This window comes from Haliaeetus albicilla, chromosome 11, assembly GCF_947461875.1.
Source record: "Haliaeetus albicilla chromosome 11, bHalAlb1.1, whole genome shotgun sequence".
NCBI classification, from domain to species: domain Eukaryota; kingdom Metazoa; phylum Chordata; class Aves; order Accipitriformes; family Accipitridae; genus Haliaeetus; species Haliaeetus albicilla.
Genome location: NC_091493.1, coordinates 2,177,851 through 2,190,830, shown reverse-complemented (window position 1 = coordinate 2,190,830; position 12,980 = coordinate 2,177,851). Strand labels below are relative to the sequence as shown.

Below are 12,980 nucleotides of genomic sequence, written 5' to 3'. Positions count from 1 at the left end.
TTGAGGCCCATTACCTGCCTTCTAGGAAGAACAAAGGAGGAATCATCCAGAACAGGGAAATCTTTTTCTAACAGCCTTAAGGAAAATGGCCTTGCACCTTTTTCACATGAGCTCACAATCCTTAGTCACTAAAGTAACCCCTCTGATGTGAGCAGGATGACTCATGTGGATCAGGAGAGCTTTTCAGACAAGTTAAGATCTGCAGAATGTAAGTGGAGAAGTAGTCCATGCAGCACACAACTTAAATGCAGTGAAGGAAGTGAGAAAAATCAGGCTCTCCTTAGATTCATGCACAGGAGTTCACATCATGGAAATCTTAATTGCCTGCACATATGCATCATTTTAAGATCATTTAGTGCCATGAAATACATTGAGATCTCACCTGCACATTTGTAAAATTAAATCTACAATTTCCCCAAACAAGCGAGTGTATAAGCTGTCATTCGGATTCTGTTCAGAAGTTCTAGAGCAGCTGAATAATTTCCAGTTACACCGAGGAGGAAAAATTGCTTTTTCTTTTTAAATAGCCAAATGGATTGTGCATGGGTGATGTGTGACCTCCCAAGAGGGATTAAAAATATTTGGCCCTTATTTAACAGCTGCTAGCCAAGAATAGCAGAATGGTTTGCAGAACAAGGTTAGCATTACTTGTCTCATTCTGAATTTCACAGACTGAGATGCTTAGGCACAAGGAGTTTATTTCCTTCACATCTCACAGTGAGTTAGCAACAAGAGGTGGGAATCTTGCATCCTCCTGCTCCACTGTCAGATGTCGCTACCTCTCAGGGGTACATACCAGACTGGAACACACCCCACGACCCCCACCCTCACGTATCTGGGACTAAGGAAAGCACATGCAGAGTTGCTGAAGTTGCATGGCATTCTGCTGCTGAGAGGTGAAGGGCTAGTCCTGCTTGCAGAAGGTCTTTTAGATGCAACTTCTCCTCATGGCAAGATGCTTACCAGGCTATGGAGAGATACCTGTAAGCATACCTGCAACCCATGGCAATGCAGCCTTAAGTGCCGTATGCGAAAACAACGCACAAAGCCTTTTGCTCACAGGACAAAACACACCAGCATTATTATGCCTAAGACAAAACTGAAGAGCTACTGCTGTGAAAAGGTGGCAAGCAAGGCTACCATGGAGAATGACAGGATGGAGACCCCTCGTAATAAAGAGGACAGGAGAACAGAGCATCATGGAACCATGCAGAGGTTTCATTCATCTTGTTACAGAGATAAAGTAGAACAAGTAGGCTGTGATCCCAGGATCCAGACAGACTCGTAGCATCAAAAAAGACAAGCGTGTAACATCACTTCTCAGTCTAAGTTTAACCCCCCTCCCAAGGCTGCTTTGGAGAAAAGACAGTTATTCCTGGTGTAAACAAGACTCTGGTGGAAGAGACAAGACAAATCACGATACTGGGGAGGAGGAACGTAGGGTAATGGAGAAATGGAACTCACCGGTGGTCCAGGCCTGCCGTCTAAACCTGAAGCACCCTGAACAGATGGGGGAGGGTTAACAAAAACAAGGCAAGAGGAGAGGGGAGGAGGGTGAGGGGGAAAGGAGAGGGGAGGGGAGAGGTGAGTGAAGCAGTGACTTGAGACAAACATATGCTTGCAATAAACAAAAATTAAGATCTCAAGGACAGGTGATGGTACTTACAAGCAAACCAACAAAAACATAGAAACACTGAATACATATAATGTTGACCTGCAACTTTCAGATCCCATTAAGAATGCAAATTTCCCATTCTCAGTGCCACCGAGAAAACGCTGTTCTGTGACAGGTGATGAAAAGGACAACGTGACAGTGGAGTTGAGACCTGCATTGCCTTTGTGGCAGGCTGGGCAACACAGAGGAGACACAAGGCTCAGAGGCCTGTGGTCACAGAGGCATTTATAAGCAGTGCAGAGCCATCAGCCATTCAAGTTCCCACCAAGAAACCCAGGTCTTGTAGGTGCATGCTTAGTCAGCTGCAGGCTTGCTCCACTCTACATCCAGTTGTCTGGAGGCTTATAAAACAGGTGGCTCATCTTCCTGTGTCACCAGTGCAGATTTACACCAGATTGAGATTAAGTGACACTTTTCTGTCTGCTTGGCTCTTGCCCTGAATTTCCTCATCCATAAGACCTTACAATGGTTCCGCCCAAGGTCCGTCTAGCCCAGTGTCTTGTCTCTGACGGTGGCCAGGAGAGAAAGCTTTTGTAGAATATAAGTACCAAACACTGAGTTTTCCTCCACTTGAGTATGACAAATTCCTCAGCTTGTCGGCCATTCAGAGAAGTCCAAGGCTACTGCAAACAATCGGCGGTGAAATGTGCTGAAATTCTGGCATGATGTCAAGCCCTAAATCACACTTGAAAAGGCAGCAGATCCAGCTGTGGGATTTTACAGAGTCTGTCTTTGAAATATTTCAGTACCTATTTGGCACTGCATTTAGTCTGACAGGCTGAAAACACACTGGATCAGGCATGGAAAAGCTTTTGAAGAGACTTAGGTAGGTCTGAGGAGGGACACAAGGTCCACAATATCTCTCTGATCTTACTAACAGCTCAGTAACTGTGCTTCCTAGCTGGCCAGCTGATATTGTTGATCCAAACACAAAACATTTCTAAGAGGACGCTTCTGGGCCAGTCTTCCCCTCTCCACAGCTCAGGATAAGCGATGCGAAAAGGCAAGGGACCCTGGTTTCTCATAGGGCTCACTGCTGTAGTAGAACCAGCTAGCACATTCCCTGCTACACTGATGAGCTTGTCAGGATAATTGCTGGGGCATCTTCTGCTCAGACTGTCATGGGGACCTCCCTCCCCTGTCCTGATAACACACAGACTTGAGGGAATAACCATTTACACAGAAAGCTTCCATTTGCATTTCTCAGGGCAAAATAAGGACTGTGCTTTTACTTCTTGCTGCTTCACTGAGGCACAAACCTTTGCATTTGAGCCTTCCGAAAGCATCGCTTTCTCCCTGCTGGCTCTGCATGGAGCCACAGTGAATACACTCATGATGAGCTCACTTAAGTACCTAGAGCTCGATGAGAAGCATCCAGGCCCTAGAAGGTATAGCACAACTAAAAGAGGAAAACATTTTACAAACAAAGACACGCACATTTCAGCCAAAGTCAGAGACAAGGGATCTGGGTGATCAAACACAGGCTGACAAAGTCACACAGTACACAAGATGCGTTTTGCAGTGCTTGTTTCCAGGCAGTACATTCAGCAAAGGGAGAGGGTGTGCTCTGCCACCAGTGCTTTTTATGAGGAGAGAACTTAGGGGCTGGCAGAGCAACTGGGTGGGACTAAGTTACCACTAATTCATTATCAGCTGTCAGCTCAGACAGTGGGCGAAGAAGCTTTTAGCAGATGTGAGCCAAGAGCTTCACGAGGTCTTCAGGTTTATATCTAAAGCTCCTGTAACTCATTATAATTCTGCCACAATTCCTCCTTGCTAAGCTAAGCAGTGCACCAACACTTGTCTAATGTGACTGAGTTCACATACAGCAGGGAACACACCACGCTTCTACCGTGTCAGGGAAAGCATTGATTCCATTGCAAAAGTGATAGGAAAGTATTGGCTAGTGAAGAAGCTGGATGCATTCAGAACCACCAAATTTTTGTACAAAGCTTGGCCCAGGTGATAAACGGCTGGGAAGGTATTTCCTTTTCCACATCTTTTTGACTTCTGTTTCTGGTCTAAAGTGCAAAGAACCCACAGGAAAGCTACTGTTTGTTTTTCCCAATCCTGCCAGAAGCAGGAAGAATAAAAGTGATCATTGATCTATTTAACAGCTCTAAAAGATGAAGGTTCTATAAGAAATTGAGGCTTTAAGTTTAAAAAGCAAAGGCACAGTTATTTATAGATCATCTCTTTCTTTGACTTTACATATCACATCCCTGCGTGTGTCTCCTATTGAGAGATCTTTTTACAGCTGATATAAGTTTGGCTCATAAAGTGCTGCTTGCTTCCTGGATACTTACGGGTAATCCCAGTGGCCCTCTGTCTCCTTTTTCACCCTGGGCACCCTTCTCTCCTTTCATTCCATCAATCCCTGCTTCCCCCTAAAGGAAGGATGGAGCAGAAAATAAACCCACCATAACACCACTTATATAACAAACATTCCTCCCTTCAGAGAGCGCAGAAGGATTAGAGAGAATACAAGAGGCAGCAGAGCAATGCTTTAGCTTGATTCTCAGCCCAATCTGAAGAAAACCAGTATCAGTCAAGCGACCTCTGCGTGAGCACCTGTCTTCAGTCAATGGCAGTAAGAGGAGAGTCAGGCCCAGTGGGTCAAGGCGGTCAAAGAGGAACTGAGCTCACTTCTGTGTCACTCTCCCTGCTATTGCAGGGAGCGTCAGTAAATAGAAGGAACCAGAAGTTATCCGATAGGGTGGTTTTACATTTTAAGATGTGGATTCATTGGAAGTGAATGACAGGTGTCTATAAGCTTTGAAGAAAAATCATACTGAAATCTTTTTTGGAAAGATTTTTGTAAATGCAAAGGCATCAGGTTCAAAATTTTGGGGAAAATAATTTCATTATTCCTTTTCCAACTGTATTTTTTAAATTCTCTATTATAAACTATAAAGCAATATTAAAACAAAATACTCCTTTTTCATAAATTCAAAAAGCAACCCAAAGCTTCCCCCCCACCCTCCTGTTCATAAGGTATTTTAAAGCATTATCTTGGTTGCATTTTGAAACAGAAGTATCAGAAGAACCAAGTTTGCACAGAAACAGTAAGCCCGGTTGCTGTACTCTCCTACAATGATAAGACACCATGTTGCTGGCCCACTCTACCAGCACTCCAGTTTCCATACAGCCATGTATCACTGCCCTACAATGCTGTTTGGCTTGAGCACATACCTGGAAGAGTTACTTATTTCTGATGTGTCTGCAAAAGGTATGAAATGCTCTTCCTCCCCACTACTGAAAGCCTCTTTACAAAAAGACTTATTACAGGTTGCAGGGATGGAACAAAAACTTCCACGCTCAGGACATCTCATTGCACCTGCTATTTAGGCCTACGTGGTTCAAGGAGAAACTGCTGCAGTACTTCCTCTGCCTATAATCCAGTCTGTGCTGTGCCAGACTTTCACCTGCATTTGTTTGGCCCATACCTCAAAGACAACTCCATCTTACGGAACTTTCCCAGACACTTGATATCAGTGGCTAGTGAGTTACAGACAAGCAAGACAGATAACTGTATCTGTAATCAACACTTGGAGAAAAGATGAATCAGGATAAATATACCATCCCCTTTAGCACCCAAATAGTACTGGTAGCCAAATCTAAGCATAACAAGAAGGATGAAGACACTTCCCACATTTGCCAATCTCTGCCAGAATGTCAGAGGAAAAACACAGGTCTCCTTGAACATTTCCACTCAAATATTTTTTTCATCTAGGTACTGTTTTACAGCAGGTAAACCAATGGTGCAGGCTGAGCATAAACACATTTAGAAGGAGATTAGAAAGCTTCTCATCACCAAGAACAGCGAAGTCCTTGAGTGGCTTTACAGCAGAATTTACAGGGTACAGAACCTGGCTAATTTTAAGCTAGAGCTCAGTTACTTAAGGTTGTATGACAGCCTGTCCAGCCCACTGTACAGACCTGCACCCTTCAGACAAAGATTTCAACTATGTTCTCATGGAAAGATTTCCAAGGGCCAGTGACTTCCTACTTCTCTGGGTGAAAACTGGAGAGAATGACCAGTTTTCTGGGTCCTAAAGCAAGTGCTGCTAATCCATTTCCTTCAAGAAAATATCCAGAAGGATTTGTCCTCCTACCAAGATAGAAGAAAAGTAACATTTGAAAGCTAGGAAGTTGTTACTGAAGGGAATTCTTGCACCTGGGACAACTCTAGTAAAATTCCAGAATGTTACTTTTTTGCAGTCTTACCTTCGGTCCTGGGAGGCCCTGAAGACCCTGTATTTGGGATGAAAGACAAGATATGAGTAATATTTAAGGATATGCTTTAAAATCCAGGTTATCACAGTTCAGCATGCAGTATAGAGCTTTCGCTTTCTGTCACACTGAAGGCACAAATGCTTAGCCTGAAGGCCTCTTTATTTGTGTGAAGGGCACTTCATGTACTGTTCTCATCTGGTAATGAGGCGGCTCTCGCCAAGAACCACCCGGCAGTGGGCCAGGCTTGCTATTAAGACCATTTCTGAAGTTGATCCCTTTAATCCTATTCATTCCATCTTGCTACTGTCTTCCCTTTCATCTCAGACAAACCTAACCTTCTCTCTTTACCTACCCAGCCCATGGTAGCTCTGACCTACCCTGGGGGGTGGTTTTGGAAGTGATACTAAGCATGTTACTGTTTCAATGCTGCAGTGTTTCTGGCTATTTTCTCTGCCCAGAACCCTCCCCAGCCACTTCCCGCTCTATCCTCATTCCCATGGTCTTGCTCCTCAGGTGAATCACTCAAAACTTACTGGAGGTCCTGGTGGGCCTTGGGGTCCAGGGGGGCCAGATATCTAGAAAGCAAGGCAAGAGAAGTCACTGTCATAATCTGCTGCCCTCAGCAGGTAAAGGGAACTGCTCAGAGGGGAGGCAGGGCACAGGACGCAGCAGAGCTCTACCAGGCTTGGAAACCTGGACTCCCCTTAAGGACTGTGTTAGGAAGTGGCAGCAATGCAGGACAGTGGCTGAGTAGAAGCAGCAGGACTCTGGGGAAGGTTATGCAGCAGTTGCAGATATTTAGGAGGAGGGAAAGCAGTGAGTTTTTTCCAAAAAAAGGTCCACTTCCACTACTCTACCACCATTCCGGCAAGGAGGCACAAGGTCAACAGCTTAGCAGCTGTTTCAAAAGATAGGAAAGAAGGTGGCTTGCTCCACACATGCAGAAGAGTGTTTTGATAGCCTGTGGGACTCCTTGCTGCAGGGTGCTACAAAAGCTAGGGGTGAGCTTTGAGGGGAGAACAGACAAATTCAAGAACACAAACCCTATTGAAAAATACATATATGTAGATACATGCAAGTATTGTTCAGGAAATCCCTTCACCGCAAGTGCCGAGGGAAATATTTGTTATGCTTTCCATGATCTTCTATTCTTCCCTAGGCATTCATTATTGATTGCTTGTCATGAGCTAGATTGTTCTTGTGTAAGGGAAAAGTAGGGCATCGGGAGCTAGAGGTGGCTGGTGATTCAGTCCCACAAAATGAAGCTTGCTGTCCTCAATGAGATGTGTGTCGTAAGAGGGTGGGATGTGCTGGTTTTCAGCAGCACTGCTGCCACATCATCCCTCCCCTACTGCCAAGATTGCAGAAGGAAAATGAGAAAGGTGACCTACCGATTCTCCTGGATTTCCTTTGTCTCCACGCTCCCCAGGTTCACCCTTCTCTCCCTGCACACAACAACAGACCCTGTCACCACCAGCAGCACTCTGGAGTCTCACTCCATCAGAAGCCATCTGTGAACCACTCATGTGCTGGCAAGCAGCAGTTCCCCAAAGGAGGAGTGGGAACGTACCATGTATATCACAAACAGCTCACCTGCGGCTCTCCTGCACCTCTGCTTCCAGAGGAGGCACCCTACAAAAAGCGAGGCCTCCAGGAGTGGTATCTCACAGCTGTGCAAGGGGAGTGCCACAGGATTTTGCTTGCCTTTCCCCAACAGCAGCCTGACACCCCTCTGCTGTGCTGCAGCCTCTAAGGGAAGGAGCAACGATGCCATGCTGCCAGCAAACTAGGCGTCTCAGCTGACTTTGCCACGCAGGCTCTGCAGGCAGCTGCCAGAGCCAGCACCTCCAGACAGCAGTGGGGGCAGATGCCCAGCTGGCCCCCTGCCTGCTGCTGGAGACCTGACGGACGTCCAGTGACACCTAAGCACCTAACTAAGGGGTAGGGGTCTGAGGCTCCTGAGATACTCAGCACTTTGGGAAATAAACCCTTGTGTGTTGCTCTACACTGTTTTCTCTTTGCCAAGCAGGAAAGAGGAGCCTCTTTTTCACTCTTACTGTCAGTCCTGGAAGTCCAATGGGACCCGGCAATCCTGACGGTCCTGGAATCCCTTGGTCACCTCGTTCGCCCTTCTCTCCAGTGGGGCCATCAAGACCCTATGGATCAAGAAAGATTTGTGGACTTTTTGCAAGACTAAGTCAGGCAGACATATGAGACATCATTGCAAGAGCTGAGACTGGCGCTGGTCATCCCAAGAACACACTGAAAACCCCAGACAACCATCAGGTGCTCAGGGAAATGCAGGGCTTCACTAGTATTGAAACTGGACATGCAAATGCCTGAACATCCTCCTGTCATTGTGGATGTGCCGGTCCCCAGAGCAGGGATGGGGTACTGCTTTCCTGCCTCCAAGTTCTGCTCACGGTTATGCAGTTTGCTGGAGCCCATGCTAGAAATCACTCCCCAATAGCCAGCTGTTGTGACAGCAAGAGTTTTATCCTAGTAATCTTGTAGAGAGGCAGAAACTCATTGCATAAAACCCTCGTGACTAGTGCTGGGGACACAGAAGTTGTGACAGACTGAAGCTGGGAGACTGGGCACTCTGCCCTGGTTAGTGGCAGGGGATGTAAGGGGTTACTCCATGCAGTTGCCCTCCCAGGAGGGCATGTGTGCTGGTACCTCAGCTGCCTTCTCACAGTCAGGCCTGCTTGCTTACAGTGGCGTTTCAGTTTAAGCAATACACCAGGCAACAAGCTGAGGAAGTGACAGAGCAGGGCACGCAGCTGGGGACAGCCACTCCAGCAAGATGGACACATCTGCCAGGGAGCCAAGACGTTGCTTCTGTATTGGCACACTTCATACAGCAGTGATGAGGTGCCTCCAGCACCCATGTCGGAGGGGCTCTGAGGTATCCAAGAAGTCCCAGGGCCTTGTCCCATAACCTGGACAGCCAGCAGTGCTCTGAGAGGCTTTGATTTACTCACCGGTGAGCCAGCTTGTCCCGGCTCTCCTTTATCGCCCTTTTCTCCTGTGACCCCAATATGGCCTGGCTCTCCCTTTATTCCAGGTGGTCCATCCTTCCCTGGCAGTCCATGAGGGCCAGGGGGGCCCATTTCTCCAGGCTTGCCACGTGGTCCCTAAAAGAAATCCACACAACACAGAGTGAAACACTTACAGATAAGAGTAAGGTTACTCCTGCAAAGTGAGCCCCTGGCCCAGAACTTCTTTCACTGCTCATCCTCTCACTCGCAGTAATGCCCTTTGAGGAGTCATGGGGGCAGGACAAAGTAGATTTGCCGTGCCATCCCAGCCACTCCCTATAGGTGAGGACTTTGATAAACCATTAATGCTCATTTTTGTAAAGCAAAATAATTTTTTCTCCTGTGGGAAAAGCAACCGTGCAATGTTAGTGACAGAGGTAAGACCACTAAAGGGAAGAGCAATCCATAGAGGCACCATGTCTTACCTTTTCTCCATCATGGCCTGGAGGACCTGGCAAGCCAATTTCACCCTGAAACACAGAATTGTTACTTTGGCAGTTTGAAAGCACCTATTCTGACTCCTTCTGCATGGCACTACGATGATGAAGGGTGGGCATTACAGAAATAGTCTGCAGGGACTCTGGTAACTAATAGTCACAGAAAAAAAGCATGGAAACCCCTGCTGAAACAATACATGTGTGACTGCCTAAGAATTTCACCAGCCTTGTTTATCCTGACTGACAGTTCGCAGCCCCAGTGCTATAACATAGTTCCCAACCAACAAAATCCCTGCACAGAGATCGGTTCCCATAAGCTGCTTCCTAAAAGGGGAGGGCAAGTAGAAAGGATCCTTCATCTTTCTGATAAGGCATTATCATTGTGGGAAAAGAGATTTTCAGGATATTGCGCATGAGGAGGAGTGGTAGAGGCCAGCAGGACAGTCTGATAGTGCTGGACAGGGAGAATAGGAGCGCTGGTGGGGGTTGTGTGTGGGAATTCTGCCTGGACCGCTCCTGTGTTTCCCTTAGCTCTGCAAGTGCTCAATTGAGCAAATACCTTCTGTCCTGGTGGCCCTGGAGGTCCAGCCACACCCGGAAGTCCTGGGGGTCCCTAGATAAAGAAAAACTCATTTTCAGATTATCAACAGGGCCTTTATTTTCAGGTTTTGAAACCAAACAGCTCTTCTGAGTTTAAGGGGAAATAGCTGGGGAATTTTCCCAGGAACTCCTAAAATTGTATTTGCTTGGGAAGCCAAGCAATGGAGAGTTCTGAGTGAGCAGCAGGCCAGTCCAAAGTGAGTTGTAGATATGTATGTATTTCTTTACATTTTCATGGAGGAAAACTAAAACGACCACAGCTATCTGCTCCTGAAACTAAGACTAACTTAAGGTTGTCCCTTCCTATCTACAAAAGTACACTTTTAGAATAGAGATCATAGGAAACACTGTACTACTTAGATCCCAAGCACAGCTTAAGCAGAGGTAAATGGCCCTAGTATTTTGAGCAGATTTCCTGATCAGTCTTGGCAGTTACCCTTTAAGGAAACCTAGGGAGCAATTTGGCCTAGCAAGTGATGCTGCTTACGCCTGTGCTGCCCTGCCATACTGCATTTAAAAAATCCATCTTTTTTCCTAAGCAGGTTTCTCGTCCCGAGAAGCAAAATTCAGGGATACTTTTTCCCTTATTTTGGCTCAAAATAACTACTTTACATTTCTTTGTCTTCAGAGGGCTTGTAGTCACTGCTGTTTTAAATGATCAGTTTTGTACAGGACTGTTATGTCAAGTTATACTTATCAATGGTGAAAATATGTCCTCCCCTCCCATCACAGAAAGTGTCCACCACAGACTGCCAACATAAGCTTTCTCGCAAAGCACCCAAGGCCTCCTTTTTCCGTGCTTTGGTCAGTCCCCCTTGCTCTTCCCTGCTCCTTCTGAGCAATCCCTGTTGTGAGCAGCATGTATTACCTCTTAAAGCAGAGAAATAAAGGGCCTGATTAGAATTCAAGAGCCACGATCAGAAGGCAAGATGAGCTTTTCCTTCAGCTGTCAGCTGCCCCTACTCCAGCTCCCAACAGCAAAGGCCAAATGTTTTAGCTGCACCTAAATTGTCAGGCCATCTGCTTAGGATGGACATATGGCTACTTGCTTAAAACCACGCAGCAAAGCTAGGAACTCACCATCAAGGCCAAAGTTCGTATTTCCTAGAAAAAAAGAAAAAAAAAAAAATCAAAAAAGAAAACAGCCATTGGAAAGCTAAGCTTTTTCCTGGAGGTGGTTTGTTTTCCACTAACATAACACTGGCCCAAATGAGCAAAGAGCCTACAAAATGAACAAAAGCAAAAAAACTAGCTCTGAGTCCCATGGAGCTGTTATTCTATGATTTCCCCTTTTTCCAAGTAGAACCCAGGCTAGCCCAGAGCTGGGCATAGCCACTTGCTCACTTCACATCATCAGTGCACACTTCCAAGGAAGCTTTGCAGTCCTTTCATTCACCATCTACCCCAAGTCATGGGCCACTCTTGAGGCAATTCACATCACCTCTACGCCCACCAGTGTTAATATATCAATTAAACAAGGTGCACAAGTATTTACCAAAACACTATATGCAGTGAGCTGTAGGATGAGGGGGACTATGGAACAACCAAGTACTTCCCTTTGCTGCTACTGCTGAGGAAGCAGATCTACATTGTTCCCAGTTGTCTGCATCCCCCAGGAAACAGTAAAGCTGCCAGCAGTCCCCTCATGGGCCAGGAGGGCAGTTGCTCACCTGGAGAGCTTCACTGATGTTACCATCGTAGTCCATCATATCATCCTTCCCAGGCTCTCCTTTGGGGCCCTGCAAAATACCAGCTCTTTAGCCAGGGCCTGGGGATTGCCCTTCCTATGGGCACTCGGAGCTGTGGTTCACCCTGAAAAAGGGGTCTCAGAGGGGGCTCTTTCGTGAGCCTCCAGTTTTTCCTTGATTAAACAAAGCTCTTAAAAGCACATTTTATAGAGGAAACACTACAGAAATGTAGTCAGACAAGCCCAGATCACCGTGCCATGACCATTAAAGCTGGCAGGTCTGGTGAGTGGTGAAGTTGAGGCCAGAATCCAGGAGCTGGATTGTCTGACCAATTGCCAGACTTGAGTGCACACCAAACACCCTCCTGCTGCCCTTTGTTGATATGCCAAAGGCCTGAGTTCAGACTGGGATGTCCAAACCCACCTCCTTCTATGAATGAGCCAAGCATACACCCTAAGGTGGCTTGAAAGACTTTTTCCCCCCTAAGGTGTGGGTGTCTTCTGATGAGGGTATGGAGTGGACAAATGGCCTGTCTCAAACTCAGCCACTGCCCAGCTATAAGCATTTTTAGTGACAGTGAGAACATCTGTCAAGAAAGCAGAGGCCCAATCTAGACTGTCAGTGTGGTCCCACTATCCTTAGACCTCTTTGAAAGGCCAAAACTCTTCAAGTGTCAGTGGAGGGACACCTACCCTTGGGCCCATGGGTCCCTGGTCTCCCGGTGAACCAGGTTCCCCCTGTAACAAGAAGAACATGCTGTTAACAAAGCCTATCCCTTCACTTGCTTGAACTCCAGGAATCATTGTTCTCTGCTGGTCCTCTGAAACAGGTTGGGACTAGACAGCTTAATTTTAAAATGCTCCTTTTCAGCTAAGTTTTGTACACGTAGGAACAGACTTGCAGCTACTGAACCTGGAGCTGGGTTGTGCAGAAGGACTGTACCTTTTCCCCCCGTGACCCTGCAGCACCAGGCCGGCCAATGTCACCAGCTTCTCCCTGAGAGAAAGAGAAAGGAAAAGGGATGGGTTTGTATTCCGTGGAAGGGGTGCGACTCTACTGCTGGCTTTGCATTTCCAGGAGGAAGAACTGCACCAGTCAAGTACCCCTGCTGTGCCCTCTTCTCCTCGGGTAACCCAAATTTCCTGCCACGACGTCCTACCAGGTGCCCTTCTCTTCTACACAGTGCGGAGGGAGTATTCAACATGAAGGAAAGCACCCAGTTCAGACCCAAAGTAAGCACGCAGGAGGGCTGTTCCAAGTACATCTGAGACTGGACCTCAGATTTACGTGTTCTTGGTGACCT

At 46.7% G+C, this 12,980-nt stretch overlaps 1 protein-coding gene across 7 annotated transcripts in view; it reads right to left on the bottom strand.

Moving 5' to 3' along the window:
• LOC104313229 (collagen alpha-1(XIII) chain) overlaps positions 1 to 12,980 on the bottom strand; it is a 63,824-nt gene that overhangs the window by 12,868 nt on the left and 37,976 nt on the right. For 2 of the 7 annotated variants that reach the window (XM_069795792.1, XM_069795793.1), the window contains 13 exons: positions 12,620 to 12,673; positions 12,370 to 12,414; positions 11,660 to 11,728; positions 11,070 to 11,093; positions 9,949 to 10,002; positions 9,378 to 9,422; positions 8,896 to 9,048; positions 7,969 to 8,067; positions 7,303 to 7,356; positions 6,445 to 6,486; positions 5,903 to 5,929; positions 3,982 to 4,062; positions 1,465 to 1,500 (listed from right to left, as the gene is read on the bottom strand). In XM_069795792.1, coding sequence (XP_069651893.1) covers positions 1,465 to 1,500; positions 3,982 to 4,062; positions 5,903 to 5,929; positions 6,445 to 6,486; positions 7,303 to 7,356; positions 7,969 to 8,067; positions 8,896 to 9,048; positions 9,378 to 9,422; positions 9,949 to 10,002; positions 11,070 to 11,093; positions 11,660 to 11,728; positions 12,370 to 12,414; positions 12,620 to 12,673 — 783 coding nt within the window. The remainder of the gene's footprint in view (positions 1 to 1,464; positions 1,501 to 3,981; positions 4,063 to 5,902; positions 5,930 to 6,444; positions 6,487 to 7,302; positions 7,357 to 7,968; positions 8,068 to 8,895; positions 9,049 to 9,377; positions 9,423 to 9,948; positions 10,003 to 11,069; positions 11,094 to 11,659; positions 11,729 to 12,369; positions 12,415 to 12,619; positions 12,674 to 12,980) is intronic. The other 5 variants (XM_069795794.1, XM_069795797.1, XM_069795796.1 and 2 more) reach the window with 5 other exon arrangements.